The 23,107-nt window shown below is 31.3% G+C and overlaps 3 protein-coding genes and 1 long non-coding RNA gene across 7 annotated transcripts; 2 read left to right on the top strand and 2 right to left on the bottom strand.

The window, feature by feature from the left end:
- Positions 1-220: 220 nt before the first annotated feature.
- Positions 221-4,422, bottom strand: LOC137836202 (WD repeat-containing protein 55-like). Its single transcript, XM_068645049.1, has 14 exons — positions 4,322-4,422; positions 4,197-4,229; positions 4,054-4,118; positions 3,863-3,950; positions 3,716-3,788; positions 2,237-2,343; positions 2,116-2,158; positions 1,961-2,014; positions 1,534-1,607; positions 1,365-1,416; positions 1,225-1,271; positions 1,048-1,133; positions 746-801; positions 221-573 (listed from the first exon to the last, which is right to left on the bottom strand). Exons 1-14 carry the CDS (start codon positions 4,417-4,419, stop codon positions 496-498), a joined length of 954 nt encoding a protein of 317 aa, XP_068501150.1. The 5' UTR covers positions 4,420-4,422; the 3' UTR covers positions 221-495.
- Positions 2,575-3,577, top strand: LOC137836201 (uncharacterized). The gene is made up of 2 exons (XR_011085206.1): positions 2,575-2,900; positions 3,006-3,577. It is a non-coding gene; the product is annotated as an uncharacterized lncRNA (long non-coding RNA).
- Positions 4,423-9,138: 4,716 nt separating the features above from the next.
- On the bottom strand, positions 9,139-10,918 carry LOC137834746 (uncharacterized). Its single transcript, XM_068642914.1, has 2 exons — positions 10,718-10,918; positions 9,139-10,413 (listed from the first exon to the last, which is right to left on the bottom strand). The coding sequence occupies exon 2, from the start codon at positions 10,362-10,364 to the stop codon at positions 9,270-9,272; it is 1,095 nt and encodes a 364-aa protein (XP_068499015.1). The 5' UTR covers positions 10,365-10,413; positions 10,718-10,918; the 3' UTR covers positions 9,139-9,269.
- Positions 10,919-14,820: 3,902 nt separating this feature from the next.
- Positions 14,821-23,107, top strand: LOC137834743 (DNA ligase 1-like). 4 transcript variants are annotated; one of them, XR_011084955.1, is made up of 15 exons: positions 14,821-15,576; positions 15,847-15,984; positions 16,809-16,910; positions 16,991-17,431; positions 17,518-17,614; positions 17,706-17,791; positions 18,171-18,302; positions 21,352-21,464; positions 21,643-21,744; positions 21,818-21,886; positions 22,041-22,112; positions 22,180-22,253; positions 22,339-22,473; positions 22,553-22,630; positions 22,714-23,107. XR_011084955.1 is itself a non-coding variant. In XM_068642911.1 (15 exons), the coding sequence occupies exons 1-15, from the start codon at positions 14,902-14,904 to the stop codon at positions 22,777-22,779; spliced, it is 2,373 nt and encodes a 790-aa protein (XP_068499012.1). In that variant the 5' UTR covers positions 14,821-14,901; the 3' UTR covers positions 22,780-23,107. The 4 variants fall into 4 exon arrangements, 2 of the variants coding, with proteins under 2 accessions (XP_068499012.1, XP_068499011.1); XR_011084954.1 differs by having other exon boundaries at positions 22,026-22,112; XM_068642911.1 differs by having other exon boundaries at positions 21,825-21,886.

Raw genomic sequence — 23,107 nt, 5'->3', positions numbered from 1 at the left:
GACAAACATATCAAAGCAATCTATGTTAGGTTTTTAAGCAAAACCTTTCGCTAATAATATATTCATATTTATACTAAACTAGTTCATTTAAAAGAAGCTAAACATTAAATTGTACTCAATTACTATTTATGCAATTGAGGCAGTTGCACTAGTCATCAATATGTGCCATACATTAGTGATCAATAAATTAACACATCTGCAATGTATAGAATCCAAGTTAGAATTAACAAATATAAGCATACGATTCAATGTTTAACAATAAAAATATAACTAGATTCAAACATTATAATGCAAATAATGCAAAAAAAAATAGTAAACATAGATCTAGTTGCAAATTAGCCAAATGTAACACAATATTTAAAGGGTGTTGTGTGTTTCTTGTATCTTGTAGTGTGCTATCCAAATCTCATACACATTGTTGTGTGTGTTCTTGTATCTTGTATGTTATCCAAATCCCGTACACATCCTTGTGTGTTTCTTGTATCTTGTAGTATGTTATCCAAATCCCATAGGTGCACATCGTTGTCGTTGTGTGTTTCTTGTATCTGGTAATATGCTATCCAAATCCCATAGCTGCACAAAAGGATAATTAAGGATATTCAAACTACTAATTTCTTCATTAACATATTTTTTTTTATCGACAATAAAAAATAAATAAGTCTGAGTAAAAAAAACGGCCTAGTATAAACATGAAAGAAAAGGAAAAAGTTTCAGTAAATATTAAGGAATTAGAATAAAGATGTACCTTTAACATTTCATCACGTGCGATGCTTCCAAGGAACTTTCTATTATGAGAGAATGCTACAAGACCATAAAAAATCTAAGTGAAGCTTATAATAAGTTAGGAATATGATGCTCAAGCATGGAATAAGGAGGGAGAACACACACAAATCATAGATGAAGTCCCAAAATCACCTCACAATAAAAATTAATGAATCCATGCTAAGTATAGAGAAATTACTGAAGAAATTGAGGTTTAAAACAATATTTTTCATATGCAAGCTGAACAAATCACAAATGCTAAGAGTGGAAGAGACTATATGTTACCAAGACACTCAACAGGATATCCTGGGTGTTCAGCTATTTTCTGGACGAAGTTGGGTGATATCTTGTTGGGTGATATCCTGACCAAACTAAAAAAAATAACACCAATATAAATGAAACAAAGAACACAATAAATAAAAGTTTGAAGTAGAATTCATAGAAGAGGTATAAAAGACTCACTTGATAATCCCATTCTCTGATCCAGTAATAATTCTATCTTCATCAAGCTAAGAATAAATCAAAGAAAGTTTATTACAAAACCTTAAAATGATACAAAAATCTACTGAAGCTGAAAGATTTGTGTTATGTTATTGATTCACCTTCAACATTGCATCAACAGAGCTTTTCATGTTCACGCCGTAACGAATATTACTGGAATTGAAACCAATTAGTTATACTAAACTAAGGAAAACATCCAACTAATGTCACTCAGCCTCTCCTCAGACATTTTAATCATTATCTAATTTTGACACATTCCACGTCATATACCTAATATCCTTGAAGCCTTCCCATGAATACATAATGAGCCTACTTTGTGATCCGCACACAATTTCCCTACCATTCTGGTCACCCCAGCCGAAAAATGTAAACATTAGTCATGTGATCATTTTAGAGTTTAAGTGTCAACCACATTCAGTATAAAAATAGACATTGAATAAGAGCATGTGGATATGCTGTAATAAAATTATAAATGGATAACAATTAAATTTCTTCAGATATTTAGCCAAATTATAAGAGTGACGATAAAAATAAGAAAGAATGCTTTCAAAAGCAAGACAAAACTATTCTTTGAGGAGCAAGAATACAAGCATAAAATGTATTAATACCTTTTTAATAACACTTATTCCAGAAATATTTAAAAAATTTCTACAAAAAGTATAAAAATTCACTGCAAGTTTGGCCTTGACTTTGATACCTTTATTAAAACAATAGAGAACAACTCATACAATTCGGTTCGAGCTTCTTGCACCTTTGAATGAATCATGAAGGGTGGTTAAAATTCATAAAATAAATAAAGAGAAGTAATGCTTTAAAAGGAACTAGAAAAAAAAAAAAACATATTGAACTTACTGTATTTGTTCGAAGATTGCAAACACCCAGAGTCCCATCTCCACTAACAAAAGGAAAATAATTGATGAAAAATAAAAATTTAGACATATTTTGAGGCATGTGAGGTACATGAATTTGCTACCTTATTGTCAACAGTTTCATTTCACCCGATATAAAAGTCATGTCTGAAATGTAACTTTCATGGACATTAAAATAATTGCAACGAGAGCGTGTTCTGGTATCCCAAACCTACAACAAGAAAATACTAATATTCAAAGATCAATATTGCAACTATCTTCATATAGTAGGTGACTTTTAAACAGAATAACACTAAAAATAAAATTAAAAATATACAATGTATGAAATAAAATAATCAATGGTAGGGATTGTAGTGAAATGGATTTGATATCATTGACATGATATTTGCTATGCTTGCTACATACATGGGCTTTCAGAAGTGACAACTATTCTGTTTTGGCAGATTCTCCCTGCACCATATCATTTTTAACTAGCACCCAATCACACATAGGAAAAGTCCAATCTACCCTTAATGAATCATAGGAAAAGTCCAATTTACCCTTAATGAATCTTAAAATGTGATAGGCACCCAATCTTATGCACTCAACCCTATTCTTCTTCTTGTTCATTTGTGCTTGAAGCAGCAGCTGCAGCCACCCTCAGTCACCGTCATCCACCGTCGTCTCCCTTGGTTTCTTTCACCATCAGTGAGCTTCATCATCGCAGGCAGAGCAGCAGCCGCCACCATCAGCTTTTGAAGTCAGAGAAGAAACCATCGTCAGAGAAAGGTACTCTGTCATGCCTACCGGATATTTTTATCCGTAATTCATTATTGGGTTCCACACGTTTTTATCCGTAATTTACTATTACATTTTGGATATTTTTATCCGCAGTTCAGGACTGGGTTCTGGATATTTTTATCCGCAGTTGAGCACTTGACTTCCGGATTTTTTTATCCGCAGTTGTGGAAGAATGATTTCTGGATATTTTTATCCACAGTTGAGCACTTGACTTTCGGATTTTTTTATCCGCAGTTGTGGAAGAATGGCTTCCGGATATTTTTATCCGTAGTGAGCACTTGACTTCCGGATTTTTTTATCCACAATTGTGGAAGAATGGTCTCCAGATATTTTTATCTGCAGTTGTGGAAGAATGGCCTCCGGATATTTTTATCCGCAAGAGACATTTGACTTGCGGATAATTTTTTCCGTAGTGTTATTGTTGTTCTGTGCAAGACAAGGACATAATGGAATTTTAAAAAGTTTGTCGGGTGCCAGTCACAATTGATCGGGTGCAGGAAGCAGTTGCCTTCTGTTTTTGGGCCTGGCCTTATGGGCCTTATTAGTGTTGTAAACTTTAATCTTCTTCTTATACTTTTTTTTTCTCTTTGTACCCTTGTATATAAGATCTTTTTAGGCTTGAGTAAATAACTAGTGAATAACATTTGTTTTTATTTTCTCTCTCATTCAGTTTCTCTCTTTGTTCAGTGTAATAAGAAGGTTTATGAATTATTGGTAGGTATCATAGAAATGAGTGAATATCTATGTAAAATATTATGAATGCATAGGAATAGGAATAGGAATTCTCACAAAAATTCATATACCTTTATAAAACCATCATCATCTCCTGAGGCAACGGTAGACTCGGTCAAGTTTATCAATCTATTCACTGCAGCCCTATGAGAACAAAAAGGAAATAAAATTTTTAAAGCAAATCACAAGAAATGTGTAATTACAATAAATGTACTCACTTATGAGCATTATGAATACGAGTAATGGTAGATCCGGTCTCCACATCAGTAGCCAGTATAGAACAATCTGAAGAAGCCGTCAAAAGCACTGAAAGAATAAACCCTAAACCATAAACCCTAAAGTCCTCAAACACATCAAACTCATCATCAGAAATCATCCACAGCATCCAAAATAAAATAAACTGCATTACCACGCCCACAATCGATGAATCGAACAGCCCTGCAAGAATCTCTGTGTGCAGTAACTTCCAATTGCCTAAAAGAATAAATAATAAAATAATATTAATAATTGTAACAATCACACAAAAACAAAAAAGGTTCAGAATTTATATACCTCACAAGAACCATATCAGGACCAAAACGGTATCTGCAGGACATATATCCAATTCAATATAATAATCAATCATCATAAATAAAAAAAAATATAAATAGTAAAAAAATGGTTAGGTATGAACATACAGGTGTAGATCACCGTTAATTAGAGCCGTGGCCACAAGATTATCTGACGGATGAAAATGAACGTCAAATGGAATTTTCCCCAAATTGATCTCCTCCATACTTTACCTATTAGGGATGCTCTTAGAGATCATCTAGATAAAAAGCAAAACAAAAATCCAATTTTACCTCTTTTTCAAGAAGATCCAGATCCACACAAAAATAGCAGAATTGATAGGAAATGCAAAGGATATATAAATTAATAATATTGTGAAATTTAATTATTTATTATATAAAAAATTCAATTTAATATATTCGTAAAAACTACATTAACATATAAAATAAAAATATCATTACATAAAGTTACAAATAATAATAATTTTAATGTTAATTTTATGTTAATTACATATATTTATTTCTTTTCTTACACTAAAACTATTATCTAAACAAATAATTGGTACATAATGGATTCTTTATGCCAATAAAGCATTACCAAAACAACACCTACAATCCAAAATTTAAAAATAATAAAATTTGGACTTTTTCTAGTTATTATTTCTATCCAATTTCTAATGCAGTTAAACATTTAGACATTCACCAAAATTATTCCTTCATATTTTATTTCTTTCCCTTTATGCTTTTGCTGCCATTTTAGGATCACACCAATCTTTATAATCACAATTTATCATAATTAAATTGTGAGATTTCTATTTTTTTTATACCCCACATCACTTAATTTTAATAAACATTAAACCTTAAAATATAAGATTAAATACGATAAAGAGTGAAAAAAACCTAATAAAATGTATACAAGAAGAAAACTAAGATATTTTGTATGGTGTCTCTTCTCACCTCTTCAGTTCATTCTATTTCCAATTCCAATACCAAACATAATTTTTCATTGTTTATATTCATTTATCCGTGCTTTGTTCCATTTCTGAAAAATAGAGTAAAACGCATATTCATCCTTGTCATTAATTTTGAAGCTACTGAAAAAAATCATTAAATAAAAATTAATTTTAAATACCGATAATAATTTGTTACTATACTAACTAATTACATATTACTTTATACAAAATTAGTTTATATTATTAATAAAAAATTTAAATTAATTTTTAAATTGATATCTAATTAACTATCAAGATTTTACTTATCAACTACTTTAGATTTTAAAATTAATTAGCTAATTACATACCATTTAATTAATTAGATAACTTTTAAATTATATATACATATAAACAATAAAATTATCATACTTAACCACGGAAGAAGTATAAGCAACTCCCAAAAAATTTGTCATGTTTGAGCTTATTTGTAGAAGATTATTAAATGCTTAAGTTGTTGGAGATCTCATATCAACTAAAGATGAGGACATTTTATTGTATATAAGTGGGTGCGAACCTCAACTTTATGAGTCGGTTTTATGGGGTTAAGTTAGGTTTAAAGTCCACTTTGTAATATGGTATCTGAGTCATTTCGATCCTATCCTAGCGAGTGTTTGTTGGGCTTATCAGGTCACCCGCTATCGGGTCGTTATCGGACCACCCATAATATGTTATCACATGCACGAGTTGTCACTCTCGGCGTGAGGGGGTGTGTTGGAGATCCCACATCGACTAAAGATGAGGACATTTCATTGTATATAAGTGGGTGCGAACCTCAACTTTATGAGTTCGTTTTATGAGGTTGAGTTAGACTTAAAGTCCACTTTGTAATACAAGTAATAAATGCAATAAATGCCAACTAAGAACATAAACATGATTGATTTTCTGAGACGTAAATGATCATTATCTTTAAAGACTTGCCCACAGTGTGTTGCACAAGTTCCCAGAATAAAAAATTTCGGATGGCATCAAAGAACTCAACTCGCAAGCAAGCTCGTAAAAACAAAGAACCTGAGAATATAGAAGAAGAGAGGAGAGTGATTGAAGGTGTATTTCAGAAAAAGGGAGAGTAACCTATTTATAGGTGGAGATAGGCAACATTCATCGAAGAAACCTAGTTGAGGAGTGAACCGCCAAAATGGAGGGGTATGTTGTGGAGATAGGCAACATTCATGGATGGTCAAGAGTAAACCGCTACAAAGAGGGGGTGCGCACCTTCGTGGGTTTTTCCATTTTGGACGAAAATAGGGGTTTCATTTGTGTTCACATTTTGGATCTTTTGCAATTTAGAATTTCAAAACAAACCCATACTCCAAAAGGCATGAAAAAAAAAATCATGGATATCATATAAGATGTAATGTATCAGAGATGGTATAACAAACTATATGAACCACTTCTCAATTAAGGAACTTAACACACACTATAGTTGTTATAAAAAACTACATGAATAAAAACACTTGGTATGTGTTTGCAATTTATCAATCACGATAAACTCCATATTCTTGTTGTTACCATTGTATTGCTCTTATTAGGCCACGTGTGTGCCCTGTATTAGTGAGTGCTATGGAGATATGTCAATATCTCATATGTGGATTGAAATAAAATCCAACCATTTTGATTGAAAATAAATTCATATCGAACAATTATGATTGAAAATAAATTCATATGTGGTCAGTATGAATGATGAAATTGATATTGAAATTTTGTATGACAACATGTAAAGAAGTTTCTATAAATGATTAGTTTGATTGTTTTTTGCATGAATTAAATATGTTATGAAATTTCTTTTCATCAGCTTATTCTTGTTTTTATTGTTGTATTGTGAACTGTGATGAGTGTATTACGTATACAGTAGATGATTATACAAGTACAGAAGGGTCTGAAGGGCTTTAAGATTTTATTTTAAACTTTATATTGTAAATATTTGGATTTCTATATAAGTCATAATCATGTATTATGAGTATTTTGAAAATCTTTAAACTTGTACAAAAACTTGTAGAATTTATTGTAATAGTTAGATGTATTTCTGGAATGTTGCAAAGATAAAGTAGATTAAAATTATGTTTAAAAAATCAAAGATCAAACTTACGAATAATTAATTAAAAATTAAGAACTAAAATTCTAGGAAAAATATTAAAAACCAAAATTACATTTAATTTATAATTTAAGAACTATTGGTTAATAAATGTCCTACAATTTTATTTTTTATAAGTATATATCTGTAATTACAAAACTCTCAGTGAAGTAAATAATATTTTTTTCCTTACTTTCGTACCAGTTATTCTTCTTTCTGTGCACCTTCACTCTTAGGGTTCATCAAACTCCTTTTCTGTTCACTCTAGTTTCGTTTACAGTGTTAATGTTGCGGTGCCTCATTTGATCCAAAGTGCAAGCGCTTTAGTCTTCTACACAGGCTCTTTTTCATTGATTGAATTAATTAAGAAGAAGTAAACTGGATAAAAATATAATTTATATATTGTCAATAGAAGTAAGGAAAGTTTTTTCTTTGCTTTATTATTTTTATCAAAATTATTTTATATTATTATTATTAGAATTAGAAAATTAAAATTGAGAATTTTGAAAGAGAAAAAAATATTTTGATAACAAGTAATATTTTACATTCAAATATTGATGTCAAATATAAGAAAAATATTTAATTAATGAAATGAAAACTTTTTTATAAACAATATTATTTCAAATCTTGAATTGAAGTTTTCAAGTATATTAACCTTCATTACAATCGAATAACATTTTTAAAATTATTGAAAAAGAGGAAAATATATTTATAATAATTTATTTATTTATTTGAATAGTTGGTTGATAAAATTGAAATGTAACTAATAACGATGGTATTCTTAAATTTCTTCCTATAATTTTTTTGTGTGTAGAGATTTCTTAATCAGAGTGAATATTATATATATTAGTTACTCTCTACAGAATTTTTCTTGTGGTAAATTAGTTCTGTTATATTTTGAATGAAAAAAAATAATTATGTTTATTATTATATTTGGTTTTGAAAAATAATTAAGTATATTATATGTTTGATTCTATTGTATTTTAAAGAAAATAAAGTTTTTTTTAATGTCTATTAGATATAAGTTTGATATTTACTTTATTTAATTGTTTTGTTGGTTTTGTTTTATTATTTTTATTGTTTTAATAAAACTAAAGTGTTGATGGTGTAATATTGTTGTTAATATAAATTAATACTGTTAGTCTAATTTAATTTTACTTTTTTGTTTATTATTTTAAAATTTCTTATTTATAGATAATATTGTAATATATAAAATTTGGACAAATTTTTTGAATAAAATTAATATAAAACTATTTGGTGTGAGTTGAAAATTTTGTTTTCAAAAGCTGAAGAGAAGCAGAAGCAGAGGAAGCGGAACAGGATATTAGGTACACAAAACAAACAAACACAGTAATATATATATATATATATATATATATATATATATATATATGTCTAATTGATGATATATTTATTATTTTGTAAAAAAAGTTGAAATTTTAGGTAAAAAAATTGTAAATATTATCATTTATATATATATATATATATATATCGATGATTATGAAGAAAATATGAACAGAAACAAGTGAAATAAAGACAACATAACCACTTAAAATAAGATGGTCAGAAGAAGTGATGAACAAACTATAGACTACTCACTATTTAAGAATGAAAAAATTGAACAAAACATTAAAATAAGTGATGATCTGTCTCATAGTTGGATTAGTCCAAATTAAACAAAGAGTAGAGATTAATCATCAATATGTGTTGTATTTAATCACTTTTATAACTATGAATCTTCTTAAGAACTCTAACTATCATGTTTGAAATGAAATTATGAAATGGAAAAGTATACACTTACAAATCATTTATCCTGAAATTTTAATTCTCTTCATTGTGTCGTCTTTTGATTAATTTGTTCAGACACAAGTAAACACAATTGATTTGAGTATGTGAATAAAATCAATAGATTATTTTGCATCATTCATAACATGAAATCATATATTCTAAAGATATTATAAAGAAATGCAAGAAAAACCCTTATTTTCAAGAGGATCTCATGATCTCGGTTAAGCTATTTCGCCAATAACAAAGTCTCTTTATCTTTATTAGTTTTCTTGGCTTTGTAGTTAGCTTTCTTAACCCTTTTATTAGTCACCTTTTTCCTTTTATTAATCCACTGTAACATCTTTGATGCGAGAGCTGACGCTAGAGCCGAAGCGAGAGCCGATGCTAGAGCTGATGCTAGAGCTGATGCTAGAGCCGATGCTAGAGCCAAAGTGAGAGAAGTGAGAGCTGAGGTGAGAGCCAAAGTGAGAGCTGAGGTGACAGACGAAGTGAGAGCCAAAGCCTTTTTATCTTTGTTAGTTGTGTTAGATTTATAGATTGCCTCCATTAAAATCCTTTTACTAATCACCCTTCTACTACTCCTTTGCAACATCCTTGAAGTCAAAGCATAAGTCCTTTTATCTTTGATAGCTTTGTATATTGCCTCCATTAAAACCCTTTTATTAATCACCTTTTTTTTACGAATCTTCTGGAATATCCTTGAAACCCTTTTATTATTCACCCTTTTATGAATCCTCTGCAACCTCCTTGAAGGGGAAGTCTCTTTATCTTTGTTAGCTTTGTAGATTGCCTCCATTAAAACTCTTTTATTGATCACCCTTTTACGAGTCCTATGCAACATCCTTGAAGCGGAAGAGGGAGCCGAAGGGTAAGTCTCTTTATCTTTGTTAGCTTTGTAGATTGCCTCCATTAAAACTCTTTTATTGATCACCCTTTTACGAGTCCTGTGCAACATCCTTGAAGCGGAAGCGGGAGCCGAAGGGGAAGTCTCTTTATCTTTGTTAGCTTTGTAGATTGCCTCCATTAAAACCCTTTTATTGATCATCCTTTTATGAATCCTCTGCAACATCCTTGAAGCGGAAGCCCAAGGAGAAGCCTCTTTATCTTTGTTAGTTTTGTATATTGCCTCTACTAAAACCCTTTTATTGATCACCCTTTTATGAATCCTCTGCAACATCCTTAAAGCGGAAGTCTCTTTATCTTTGTTAGCTTTGTAGATTACCTCCATTATACGAATCCACCGCAACATCCTTGAAGAGGAAGCCTCTTTATCTTTGTTAGTTTTGTATATTGTCACCCTTTTACAAATCCTATGCAACATCCTTAAAACTAATACTCTCTAGTTAGCTATTGGGTGGATGGCTACCAAACTGAAAAAAAAAAAATAACACCAATATAAATAAAACAGAGAACAAAATTAATAAAAAATTTAAGTAGAATTCATAGAATTTCATAGAAGAGGTATGATGTTCCTCTAACAAATATCCAGTAATAGTTTCATCTTCATCAAGCTAAGAGCAAGATTAAAGAAAGTTTATTACAACCATGATATAAAAAAATCTACTGAAGCGAGTAAGATTATAGAAAGTTTATTACAAAATGATAAAAAGAAATCTACTGTGTTATGTTGTTTTTTCACCTTTAACATTGCATCAATCAATAGAATAAACTCACTTTAGGGTTTCGCGTTGCGTTTTGGTTTCAGTCACATTATGCGGAGGTGGTGCTTCTTCTCTGTACGAGTGCGGCGGTGGTAGCGATCGCGCGATGGTGGCGGTTCGTGCATTCGTGCGGTGATCGCGGTGGTGTCGTTGGGTGGTGTAGAATCAAGGTTCCATTGTGATTTAGGTTTTTATTCTTTTTATTGGGCTGCACAATACAAGATGACTCCATTTTTTTTATTTAATTGAGGTGCAGTTTTTTTTTTTTGGAAATGCTTTCTGTTTTTTTAGTTGGAAAAACTTCGTATAAATTTTATTTTGTTTTGTGAGAACTTGAGTTTGGAGCAGTGTATTTTTTAAGAAATGTAAGTATCAAATTCAACGACTTTGGAAGAAATCATGTGATAAAATATTAATCCACATAATTAGAGAATTGGACATATAAATTTGATATTTCTTCATTTTTAATTATTTAATTTTTATGATTGGAATAATTTAACTTTTGTAGTATTTATATGAACTTTTTTATCTTAGGTATTTTGAAGTTGACTCAATTTTTTATGTAACATTATTTTTCTATTTAGTACCTTTTTGTTTTTATTTTTCTATCTAGTACAGTTTCAAAAGTAAAAAAAATAAAAATTGATAATTTTAATTTTGAATATATTAAAAAAAATATTTTTAATGTTTAAAATAGTTAGAAATATAATTAATGAATACAGAAATGAGTTTTTACAAAATAAAAATAAAAAAGTAGTAAAGTAGAAATGTTTAGTTTAAATTTTATTTAAGAATGAAGAAAATAAAAAATTAAACCCTACAACAACATAAAAGTTCAATATATTAACATAAATTAATATTTATTTCTATTATTATTGATGATGTAATCATGTTAATTTCAAGTAAAAATACGGGACATAATTATAAAAAAGATCAAAGTCAATTAATATTAATTAGTAGTTGACATTGAGATAATATTGAAGTGTCTACCCTTAATACACAATCTTAAAAAAAAAAAAAAAACTAATGCAGATGTTACACTTAATACTTAAAAATGTGAAGAAGAAAAAATGTAAAAATAAATAAATGTAGAAAATAAAAACAACAACAATAAAAATAAATTCATATCGAACAATTATGATTGAAAATAAATTCATATGTGGTCAGTATGAATGATGAAATTGATATTGAAATTTTGTATGACAACATGTAAAGAAGTTTCTATAAATGATTAGTTTGATTGTTTTTTGCATGAATTAAATATGTTATGAAATTTCTTTTCATCAGCTTATTCTTGTTTTTATTGTTGTATTGTGAACTGTGATGAGTGTATTACGTACACAGTAGATGATTATACAAGTACAGAAGGGTCTGAAGGGCTTTAGGATTTTATTTTAAACTTTATATTGTAAATATTTAGATTTCTATATAAGTCCTAATCATTTATTATGAGTATTTTGAAAAACTTTAAACTTGTAAAAAGCCTGGAGAATTTATTGTAATAGTTAGATGTATTTCTGGAATGTTGCAAAGATAAAGTATATTAAAATTATGTTTAAAAAATCAAAGATCAAACTTACGAATAATTAATTAAAAATTAAGAACTAAAATTCTAGGAAAAATATTAAAAACCAAAATTACATTTAATTTATAATTTCAGAACTATAGGTTGATAAATGTCCTACAATTGTAAGGACTAAAATGCTAATTTTGTGACTAAATTAATATATTATATGAATTTAATGCAAGCAACATACGTGTGTTCTTGAAGATTGTTTTAAGATTTGATTATATTATAATCACAATATATATATATATATATATATATATATATTTATCAAAACATTATAACAAATTTATATGGTAGTTTTCAACTTGAGTAACATGGGTTTGAATAAATATTGTTTAATCTAAGACTGTTAAAAAGATAATCAATCTAAAGAGATAACTGAAGAGCCATAAAAAAAAAAAACCAAAACTGAATTTTCTTTAAATTTTTTGAATCTATTTTTTCTTCTACTAAATGGTTTGATTTGGATTTTAGATTGATCAAACTGTTTGTTATATTTAAATTTAGTATTATATGTTTAAAATTAATTAACAACTATATAGGATTATATGTTTAAAATTAATTAACAACTATATAGGATTATATGTTTAAAATTAATTAACAACTATATAGGATTATATGTTTAAAATTAATTAACAGCTAATGTATAATTAAAAAAATTATTAATTAAATGTTGTTTTATTATTTGATTCTACTGTAATCACAAAGTATTCATATTTATCAAATATGATAATAAATTTGCATTGCGGTTTTTAATTATAAAATTCTGTAAATGATAAAAAAAAATTTATATAAGACAAATTGTATCCAAAAGAAATAATAACACGTCTCTTTATTTAAGATTTTTTTCATTATAAAATGTTTAATAATTATTTCATAAAAGATTGTTTATAACAATTTTATTGTAAGAAACATTGTTAAAATCAATCCAAACTGATCATAAATATATATATTGTGCATTTAGTTTCGTTCATATTTTATATTAAATTGAACCCAAAACAAATTGGAATACATTTTTTTTTTATGTTTAGTTAAAATGACTTTTTAATAAAATAAAAATGAAACCAACTCAAATTATAAACACCTGGAATTTATTCCATATCTGAAATGGTATCATAATACTTCTAATTTCTTTCATATTTAAAATGACATCTCTACTGTCTAGTCCGAATGATAGAAAAGTTAAAAAGATTAGGTCAAGTAGTCAAAAGATTGAGATACTGAAAATAAGATTGAAAATTAAATAGAAATAAATGAATAATTAGTTAGTGAAATATTGTAACAAAGTCTAATAATTTGGAGAAATCCAAGGAGTATATTTAATAAATAGTGAACACACAAAAGTAGAAACTAAAGATATAAAAGTTAATGTTTAGGATTTAGGGTGAAAGGTTTTAAACCTAGTTTTGTTAATAGTCGTTTTCTCCTTGAGACGACTTCATTCAACAATCCGTATTTTGTTTTCACCTTAATCCAACCTATAGTTAGTTCGTTCTATAGTCTAACTCAATAAAAACACCAATTGTTAGGACTTAGCACACGAGGAGAGCTCAACCCAAAAAACTTGTGAGGATTCTTCATGAATTGTCTAACAACTTCGACAAATATTATGTCTTGTAATTATTGGAGTAGTGTTTAAAGCCTAACTATTACCCCACAAATGTTAATATTCCACTGGTCCCGAACAAGATTGACCTTAATGGTTGGATTTTTCAAATTTAAGTCTCATACTCTTGGTACTCATTTATTTTAAAAATTGGTGTCAAGAAATTAGACCATAAGATGCCGACAAGACAAATAACAGCGGAATCATAATTTTAACAATACTAAAGCATTGAGACTCTTCACATCATAAGAGTCGAGATTAAAGAAAATTAAAATACACCTTCTCATAAACTTCTAATATATTTTTAAAAGACAAAATCAAAATGGAATCTAGAGATTTAAAATAAACACAATTGTGATAATGACTATAATAATATTATCTTAATAAATTTTAACTCGGTGACTTAGAAATTTTATTATTGAGAGAAATTATCTTTATTATATTATAAAAAGTAGCATAGTTTCTACCCTACTATGCTTTTTTTTTGTCAGGTTTTATAATCTTATAAGATTATTTATAATCAAATGAACATATCGATTTTATTTATTTATTATTAAAATATAATAATTAAATTGTTTATTTTTTTTTTTATTCAATATATTATATTTACTAAGATAAGAAATGAAATATATATAAAATAAGTTTCATTTCATTGAAAAAAAAAGTAACCAAACCGAATACTTTTAAAACAATACAATGCTAATCCATAGATAATAATTGCTATAATTATAGAAATAAAATGTTGATCTATGTAAGAAGGAATATTGTTATAATTATAGAAACAAATCATTCAAACTTTCGATCCTATTAAAAAATATATCAATTATTATATAATATTATTAGTCATTAGATATTAAGAAAATTATATATTAATTATCATAATTAATTGAAATTGATTAAATAGAGATAACTAGGTTTTATTTTCTTATTCAGTAGTTACAATTTTATTTTTATTGTTGAGAATAACAAGATCCTCTTCTCCAATTTCCTTCTGTCTCTTTCCTCCGTCTCCCTCCGCGCCATGTCCAAGCCACCCTCCGCCTTGGACTTTCTAATGTCCGTCGCCGCCGCCGCCGCCGCCGTCAAGAAGAATTCCCAGTCCAAACCCCAAACACCCAAACTTTCATCATCCCTCAAGAAAAGAAAATCCCCAAACTCCACTTCCGTCGCCAAGAAAAGAAAATCCCCACACTCCACTTCCTCACAAAACCCTAGCATCAACAAATTCCTCAATCTGCCTTCTCCGCAAGCTGTTAAACCGGAACAGGTTCTTAAACCGAAAGAAGTTCTTAAACCGGAAGAAGTTCTTAAAGCAGAAGAAGCGGTTAAAGCAGAAGAAGTCGTGGAGATGGAGAAGCAAGTGCAGCAGTTGAGGCAGAAACCCTCGAGTTTCGATCCCGCTTCGGTGACTGCATGGGAGAAGGGACAGCCAGTGCCGTTTCTCTTTCTCGCCTTGGCATTTGATATGATTGATGAGGAAACCAGCAAAACTGTTATAACTGACATTGCTTGCAATATGCTGCGGACTGTTATGGTCGTCACGCCGGAGGATCTTGTTCCCATCGTTTACCTCTCCGCCAGCCGGATTGCGCCTCCTCATGAAGGGTTGGAGTTGGGAATCGGCGACTCGATCATTATCAAGACATTCGCGGAGGCCTATGGAAAGGAGGAGGAGTTAATTAGGACTCAGTATCAGGTGATTGAATTTAGTTGAGTCTTTTTGGTTCTTTTTTTCCCTTCTTGTTGTTTAGTTGAATTTGACCGGAGAAGACGCTTGTTAAGAATTCTTGTTGAAATGAATTTGTCGGTGCTTGAATCTTTTGTTTTTTCTTGCATTATTCTTATTGAGATGAATTTGACTGAAATTGTTTACTAAGAATTAGTATCAGGTGACTGATTCTTTTGGTATTTCTTCCATTCTCGTTGCTGAGACGACTTTGACCGAAGGACATTTTATTATTGGCAGAAAAAGGGGGATTTGGGCTTGCTTGTTAAAGAGAGCCGTTCGTCTCAATCTACCATTTCTCAATATTATAAGCCGCAGAAGCCTCCTGAAGCATTGACCATTAGGAAGGTTTTCAACACTTTTCGCCTTATTGCTAAGGTATGTTATCATTGAATTTTAATATCCCAATGCATTTGGGTTGTTCGATATGTTACCAAGCGTTCCTCTCATAGTCCATTGATTATGATTTCAGTGGTTGGGCACCTATAAAATACTGCAGTTTATTTCAAACAATTAAATGGGGTTAGTGCAGGGTTTAAAAAAGAAAGGGTATGGGATGGAATTTGACAAAACGTTTGCAATGTTATTGAAATTTACTTTCTAAATAGCAGTGCCTAGTTTTTTGTTGACAACTTGCATTATAAGTTCTACCCATGTATGGATTAATTTTGAAATTATTATTACAATGTTTGAGTGATTGAGAAAACTAAGCACAACATGATCATGGGTCTTTGGTTTGGGATAACTAGGTTTAGTGCATTCTGACGTGGTATAACAGCTTGAATGGTAAAAAAAAGAGAGAATTTGCAAAAGTAAGTTCCCACTGATACTGAAGAAGACTTGGAGTGTGTTATTGGTGCCTTTATCACATATCGTGCATAGAGCACAACAGTCATTTTCAGCTCATTCATTTTTCTATTCTCTATTATGGTTAGATGTTTTTTGGAGTTTAATGTGCCTGGGAAGGAGGTTCCTTTCTGCATCTTTTGCTGAAGCCATGGCTAACTAAATATACGTTTGTTTTCATCTTTAAATTTCTTGCCATCTGTTTAGTGGCAATGTTGGAAGTTAGTATGGCTTGGTGTATTTATTGTAAGAGAATAAAGCAGGAATTTGTTGTCGGGGTTTGAACACCTTTTTGTGTACAACTGAATGTTGCTAAATTATGTTGTTACTTTTTCTTTATTTCTGAATGTGTTCAGGAATCTGGAAAAGACAGTCAAGAAATAAAAAAGAACCATATCAAGGCACTTCTTGTTGCTGCAACTGAGTGTGAACCTCAATATCTAATTCGTTTGCTTCAGGTTGAAATTTTAATTCTTTATTTAAATGTTCTGGTGGGCTTACTTCTCCATGTTAAATGCATCCTGTTCTTGTTTTCTAGGCGAAGTTGCGAATTGGTTATGCAGAGCAAACTCTATTGGCTGCATTAGGCCAAGCTGCAGTATACAGTGAAGAACACTCTAGACCACCTCCTCATTTTCTTTCCTATTATATATATATATATATGTGTGTGTGTGTGTGTGTGTGTGTGTGTGTGTGTGTGTGTGTGTGTAAGTATATATTTATTTCTGGTTTCATTTTGCATCAGGCTTCGGATATTGTTAAACAAGTCTATTCTGTTCTTCCTGACTATGACAAAATAATATCTGCACTGCTTAGAGAGGGTCTATGGATGCTTCCAAAGAAATTTTTAAAATTTACCCCTGGTGTTCCAATTAGACCTATGCTGCCAAAGGCAGTAAAAACTGTACCTGAAATTCTAAAAAAATTCCAGGGTGTGGAGTTTACCTGTGAATACAAATATGACGGAGAGCGTGCCCAGGTGATACTTCATGGTCAAATCTTCCATCAGAAACATAGCTATTATGATACTAACTATGTACAATATCATTATCTGCATTGAAACAGATACATTATCTGGAGAATGGTAAAGTTGAGATTTACAGTAGACAAGAAGAACGGAACACTGAGAAGTTTCCTGATGTTATTGAGGCAGTTTCAAGGTAGAAAAAAGCTTTATTAGGAAGGGCACTTCTTAACAACACGAATTTGCATTTAGTAAAACAATGTATGACCATTTTGTGTCAATGAACAGGTAAAGAAAGAAAGTGTATCTTCATTTATTCTTGATTGTGAAATTGTTGCATATGACCGCGCAACACGGAAGCTTCTTTCTTTCCAGGTAATCTTAATGCTGTTTTTCTTTTTTTTGATGTCAGTACATTATCAGAAACCTTTTTCTACGTGCAGTTGATCAAAATTAAGTCCTTTGGTATGTTATGCTTGTGTTGTTTTACCTATCTTGGTGACACAAGTTCGGTTTTGGATATTTTTGTGGTAGGATTTGATAGTTAGACATGTGACTTGAAAGAAGAAAAGAATGTTATTTTAACTGATACATAGAAAGTTCTCTATTATAGTTCTCTGTCATAGAATATATAGGACATGTATCAGATAGGAAGATTTCATTTACATTTATGACCTGCCTTTATATGTGACATGTTAGTACTTCACATCTAAATTCTCTTTTACTCTTTCAAGAACATGTTTCTTTTTGACAGACTCTTGCTACTCGACCTCGCAAGAAAGTAGAAACTGAAGATATAAAGGTTAATGTTTGCGTATTTGGTTTCGATTTGTTGTATCTAAATGGCCAAGAACTTCTTCAGAAAAACCTCAGAGTCCGTAGAGAGGTACTGAACATCTACCAACAATTTCATGTTTTTTTTATTCAGTAGCTTAGTCCTTGAGAAGGCTGAAAGGTTTTAAACCTACATGCTGATCAAACTTTTGAGATACAATTTTTAGCTTGGTAGTGTTAAGACTTAAGCACAAGAGGGAAGTCCAACCTAAAAGACTCCTCCATTAGGTAGAGGAACCTCCTTGTAAGCAATGTTGTTAGCGGATCGGATAGGGTATGAAAATTCGTAACCCAATTATCGTAACTCGAGTCGGAAGAGTTATTATTCGAGTTACTACTATACATAACATAATTAAAAATAGATTCATAATTCATACAATGGTCCAAATACATTGCATAACATAATTAAACATAGATTCATAATTCATAAAATGGTCCAAAAACATAACATAGTTATAGTAGATTCAAGATAATGTTTAATACAGGTAAACTATCCAAGAAAATCATTCACATTAATCATAGGATAATCATCTTCCTCCTCTAAATGATCTTCATTTTCATTATCATCATTCATAATTATCATCCAAATGCAATGAAGAGTAGTGTGCGGCAGCAATCATAGAAAGTGCTGGCAGTGGTGGAGGCGCGCGTCGTGCTGTAGTGGCGCGAGCAGTGGAGCTGTGGCGGAGGCAGTGGAGTCGCGGTGGTGCGGGCAGCGGCGAACCGAGGCGTGAACGGAGGCATGAGCGGTGGCGAGAACGAAGTCGTGAGCTACATAGGGTTTTGAAATTAGGGTTTCTGGTTTTATTTGGATTGGGTGTTTAGTTTTTTTTAATGGGCCGAGTCATGAATCAGAGAGGCCTAGAGATCGTTTGACCCGAATGGTTGGATCGCTCCAATTCGGACAAATTCTGATCCACCCCACAATCTAACTTGTTTTCTTTTCGTAAGATCGGCGATCTAGATCGCGATCTTGACAACACCGCTTGTAAGTACCATATTAAGTAGTTCGCCCCACTCAATGTGGGACTCCTAAAACTGTCACCCCTTTTATGGATTGACATCAATAATCATCATTGATCTGGTGATAGTCCTTTTCTCCTTGAGATGACTTCATTCATCAATCAATATTTTGTTTTCACCTTAATCCAACCTATGTATGATATTTCGTTCTATAGTCTAACTCAATAAAAACACCAATTGTTAGGACTTAGCACAGAAGGAGAGCTCAACCCAAAACACTTGTGAGGATTCTTCATGAATTGTCTAACAACTTCGACAAATATTATGTCTTGTAATTATTGGAGTAGTGTTTAAAGCCTAACTTAACCAATGTGATAAATGAGTTTCTATTTCTTTCTTGATTTGAAAAAGTTTCACCGTAGTACCCCATCAAATTTTGATTTGGATCAATGGAAACATCAATAGACATAAATTTGCCAACCCTATCTTCTCAAGAATGTCAAAACCATATTTCCTTTGTGAAATAACAACACCTTCTTTTGATTAAGCCACTTCAATATACTTGGAAAATATTTTTTTTATAACTAAGATCTTTAGTTTGAAAAATGGTTGAATAATTGCAACTTTAGCTAAGAGATCCTATTGGTATAATTCTTTTGAATAACTATATCATGCACATAGACGATTAGATAGACAAACTTCCCAGGAGAAGTGTGGTTGTAGAAAAGTAAATGATCTGTCAACTTTGTTTCAATCCAAACACCTGCATAGTATGTTTGAATTTACCAAATCATGCTCGTGGGGACTACTTTGGACCATAGAGAGACTCTCCCTAGGCAACAAATCCAATAGGTTGCTCCATGTAAATTCCCTCCTTAATATTACCATGAAGGAAAACATTTTTAGTGTGAAGTTGGTGAAGTGGCTAATGAAAAATAACAACCATTGCAAGAAAAAAAACCTAGTGGGTATCAAGTTTATAAATTTGTATATATCATTTGGCCACCAATCAAGCTTTAAGGTGATCAACTTCATCACTGGGTAGGTCCAATTTCAACAACATAGACCCATCTATAACCACAATCTTCTTTCCAGAGGGAGGGAATAGGAACAAACTTCTATGTGTCAATGCTTACAAGATCGTGCACTTCATCAATCATGCTTGTTGCTATCTTGGATGATCAAGTAATAATTTTAGGAACAATGGTGGCAAACAAAGAAACAAAAAAAGAGTACAATGTTGACGATAAATGGGATATGGATTAAGCGTGGAACAAATACTTTTCATAAGAGTAATTGGCCAATCTGAAATGAATCATGTGAAAGAGTTGACGGACCAGAAAAATTATCAGAGGCACTCGAGTCAACTATTACCCCACAAATGTTAATCTTCCACTGATTGAGAAATACAAATTGTTGAAACACTGGTCCCCAACAAGATTGACCTTAATTGTTGGTTTTTTCAAATTTAAGTCTCATACTCTTGGTACTCATTTATTTTAGAACTTAGTGTCAAGAAATGTGACCATAAGATGCCGACAAGACAGATGAAAGCGGTCCGGTGTGATTCCACGTTGCACATGGACACATGTGCCTGATAAAGGACTGACTGGGATTAGAGCGGGGCAGCACATTACTAATCTTTTTGTCATGTCACTACTGGGGTTGGGTTCTCCTTGAGGCACACCAAACCCCTGACTTTGCTAGACAAAACTGTTTCAGAAGACGGTGGCCGGAGACAACAGGGCTTTGATACTGACTTGAATTTGGATGCACTTGAATTTGGATGCAGTAAAAATCAGTGATTATATATATACACAGATATGAAAGAGAAAAGAGTTATCCTATATCACTCAATCCTTAGGCTAGGTACATACACCTAAAATACGGCTTTATGAAAACTGTACAATACCATACAATCATAATTTTAACAATACTTAAGCATTGAGACTCTTCCACTTAATGGAGTAGTTTCTTAGGTTGGGTTCTCTTGCTCAAGTCCTGATAGGTAGGGAAACCAATTGATCTCTTTCATAGCGTTGATTGAATGTTGTTTTTTCATGAATTTATTCCATTAATCACGGGCTTCTATACAAATAAGAACTACTTATTGATGGGTATCTGTTTTCTGTCTGCAGCATCTTTATGCCTCTTTTGATGAAGAATCTGGATCTCTTCAGTTTGCAAAAGCATTAACTTCAAATGATGTTGAGGAGTTACAAAATTTTCTTTACCAAGCTGTTGGTGCTAGGTGCACTTTCTCTTCTACTTAATTTCGAGTTTAAAATAGTACATAATTTCAGCACAATGCATGATACTCTTCAAATTATTGTTTATTGTCCGACATTCACATATGTTTCAAGTTTGGTTTTCTTGCTATTATTTGAATGAGAATTTGTCATTGATATTTGGTGTCTCTTGATTCATAGTTGTGAGGGATTAGTCATTAAGACATTAAATGAGGATGCTACATATGAACCTGCCAAGCGATCACTCGGGTGGCTAAAACTGAAGAAAGATTATATGGAGAAGTAAGGATGTGTGTTCTGACATTCATATTTCTTAATTCTTTATTATGAATTTATGTTTGCTCAATGGCTCTAGTTTGCAGTTTAGGGGACTCTGTAGATTTGGTACCTATTGGTGCTTTCCACGGACATGGAAGACGTACAGGTGATCAGAAAGTGTACTCTTTAATGTGATGTTGCTTATTTTACTCGTCGTTTTAACATCATGTATGAAGAAGGCTATGCCCTTGGGATTAAGATACACTGGTATTGTGAATAGCTTAGAGCGGTTTGAAATGAAATAGTGACATGTCTTGTAGGAGTTTATGGCGCCTTCCTCCTGGCTTGCTATGACAACAATAATGAAGAATTTCAAAGTATTTGCAAGATTGGTTAGTATTTTAATTTTGTTCGATTTCATTAGGTAAGATTCTTTCTTAATCTTGTTATGGTGGGCAGGAACGGGATTTGCAGATTCTGATCTTGTAGAACGTTCTTCCAGTCTTCGTTCTAAAGTGATTTCCAGGCCAAAGGTCCCAACCTCTTCTTTCACTCTTATCCTTTTCTAGTGATGCTTGATATTTTTGAAATTAATTTGATGATGCTCTTTGATTTCAGTCATACTATAGATTTGGAGAAACAATGAATCCTGATGTGTGGTTTGAAGCCAGTGAGGTGTGGGAAGTGAGAGCGGCAGAGCTGACCATTAGCCCTGTCCACCGTGCTGCAGCGGGCATAGTTGATCCCAACAAGGTAATACAATGAATGAATTGATGCCTAACATTAACTTTTTTTGTGCCATTTCTACATTTTTCTACATTTTCCTTTGAAGGGCATATCTCTTCGATTTCCACGACTAATTCGACTCCGGCATGACAAAGCTCCTGAACAGGCCACATCAGCTGAGCAGGTACCAATATGATTCAAGATTGAGAAAATAGTAATGGATTATTTTTTGTCATCTTCATGTTTTCATGTTTTCATGTTTTGCAGGTTGCTGAGTTGTATAAAGCTCAAGCCAACAATCAAGCCAACGAACAAGATGAAGAAGATTATTGAGGGGAAAATTTTGCTCTTTTTCTTGCACATCGATTCTATTTTAATTTTTTTATTAAGAAGAGAGGTACACAGGAATAATCCTTGGTCAAAATGCCAGAAAATATTAGGTTCGTGAATAGAAATAGGGGCAGAGGTGCTGGATAAAATTTACATTATTCTTTACAGAAATTGTGATTTGAATTGATAACCTTTTCAGTTTAGATTATTTTTAAACTCAAGTGTACAGAGAAATATTGAGTGGAGAACACTGGTGTATTTTTTAGATAAACCATGGCTGCTTTATTTATATAGAGAAAAAGGAATCAATACCATAAATAGAGATTTGATA

The sequence above is a fragment of the Phaseolus vulgaris genome, chromosome 5 (assembly GCF_000499845.2).
Source record: "Phaseolus vulgaris cultivar G19833 chromosome 5, P. vulgaris v2.0, whole genome shotgun sequence".
Lineage (NCBI taxonomy): Eukaryota > Viridiplantae > Streptophyta > Magnoliopsida > Fabales > Fabaceae > Phaseolus > Phaseolus vulgaris.
This window is presented reverse-complemented; position numbering and strand designations above follow the sequence as displayed.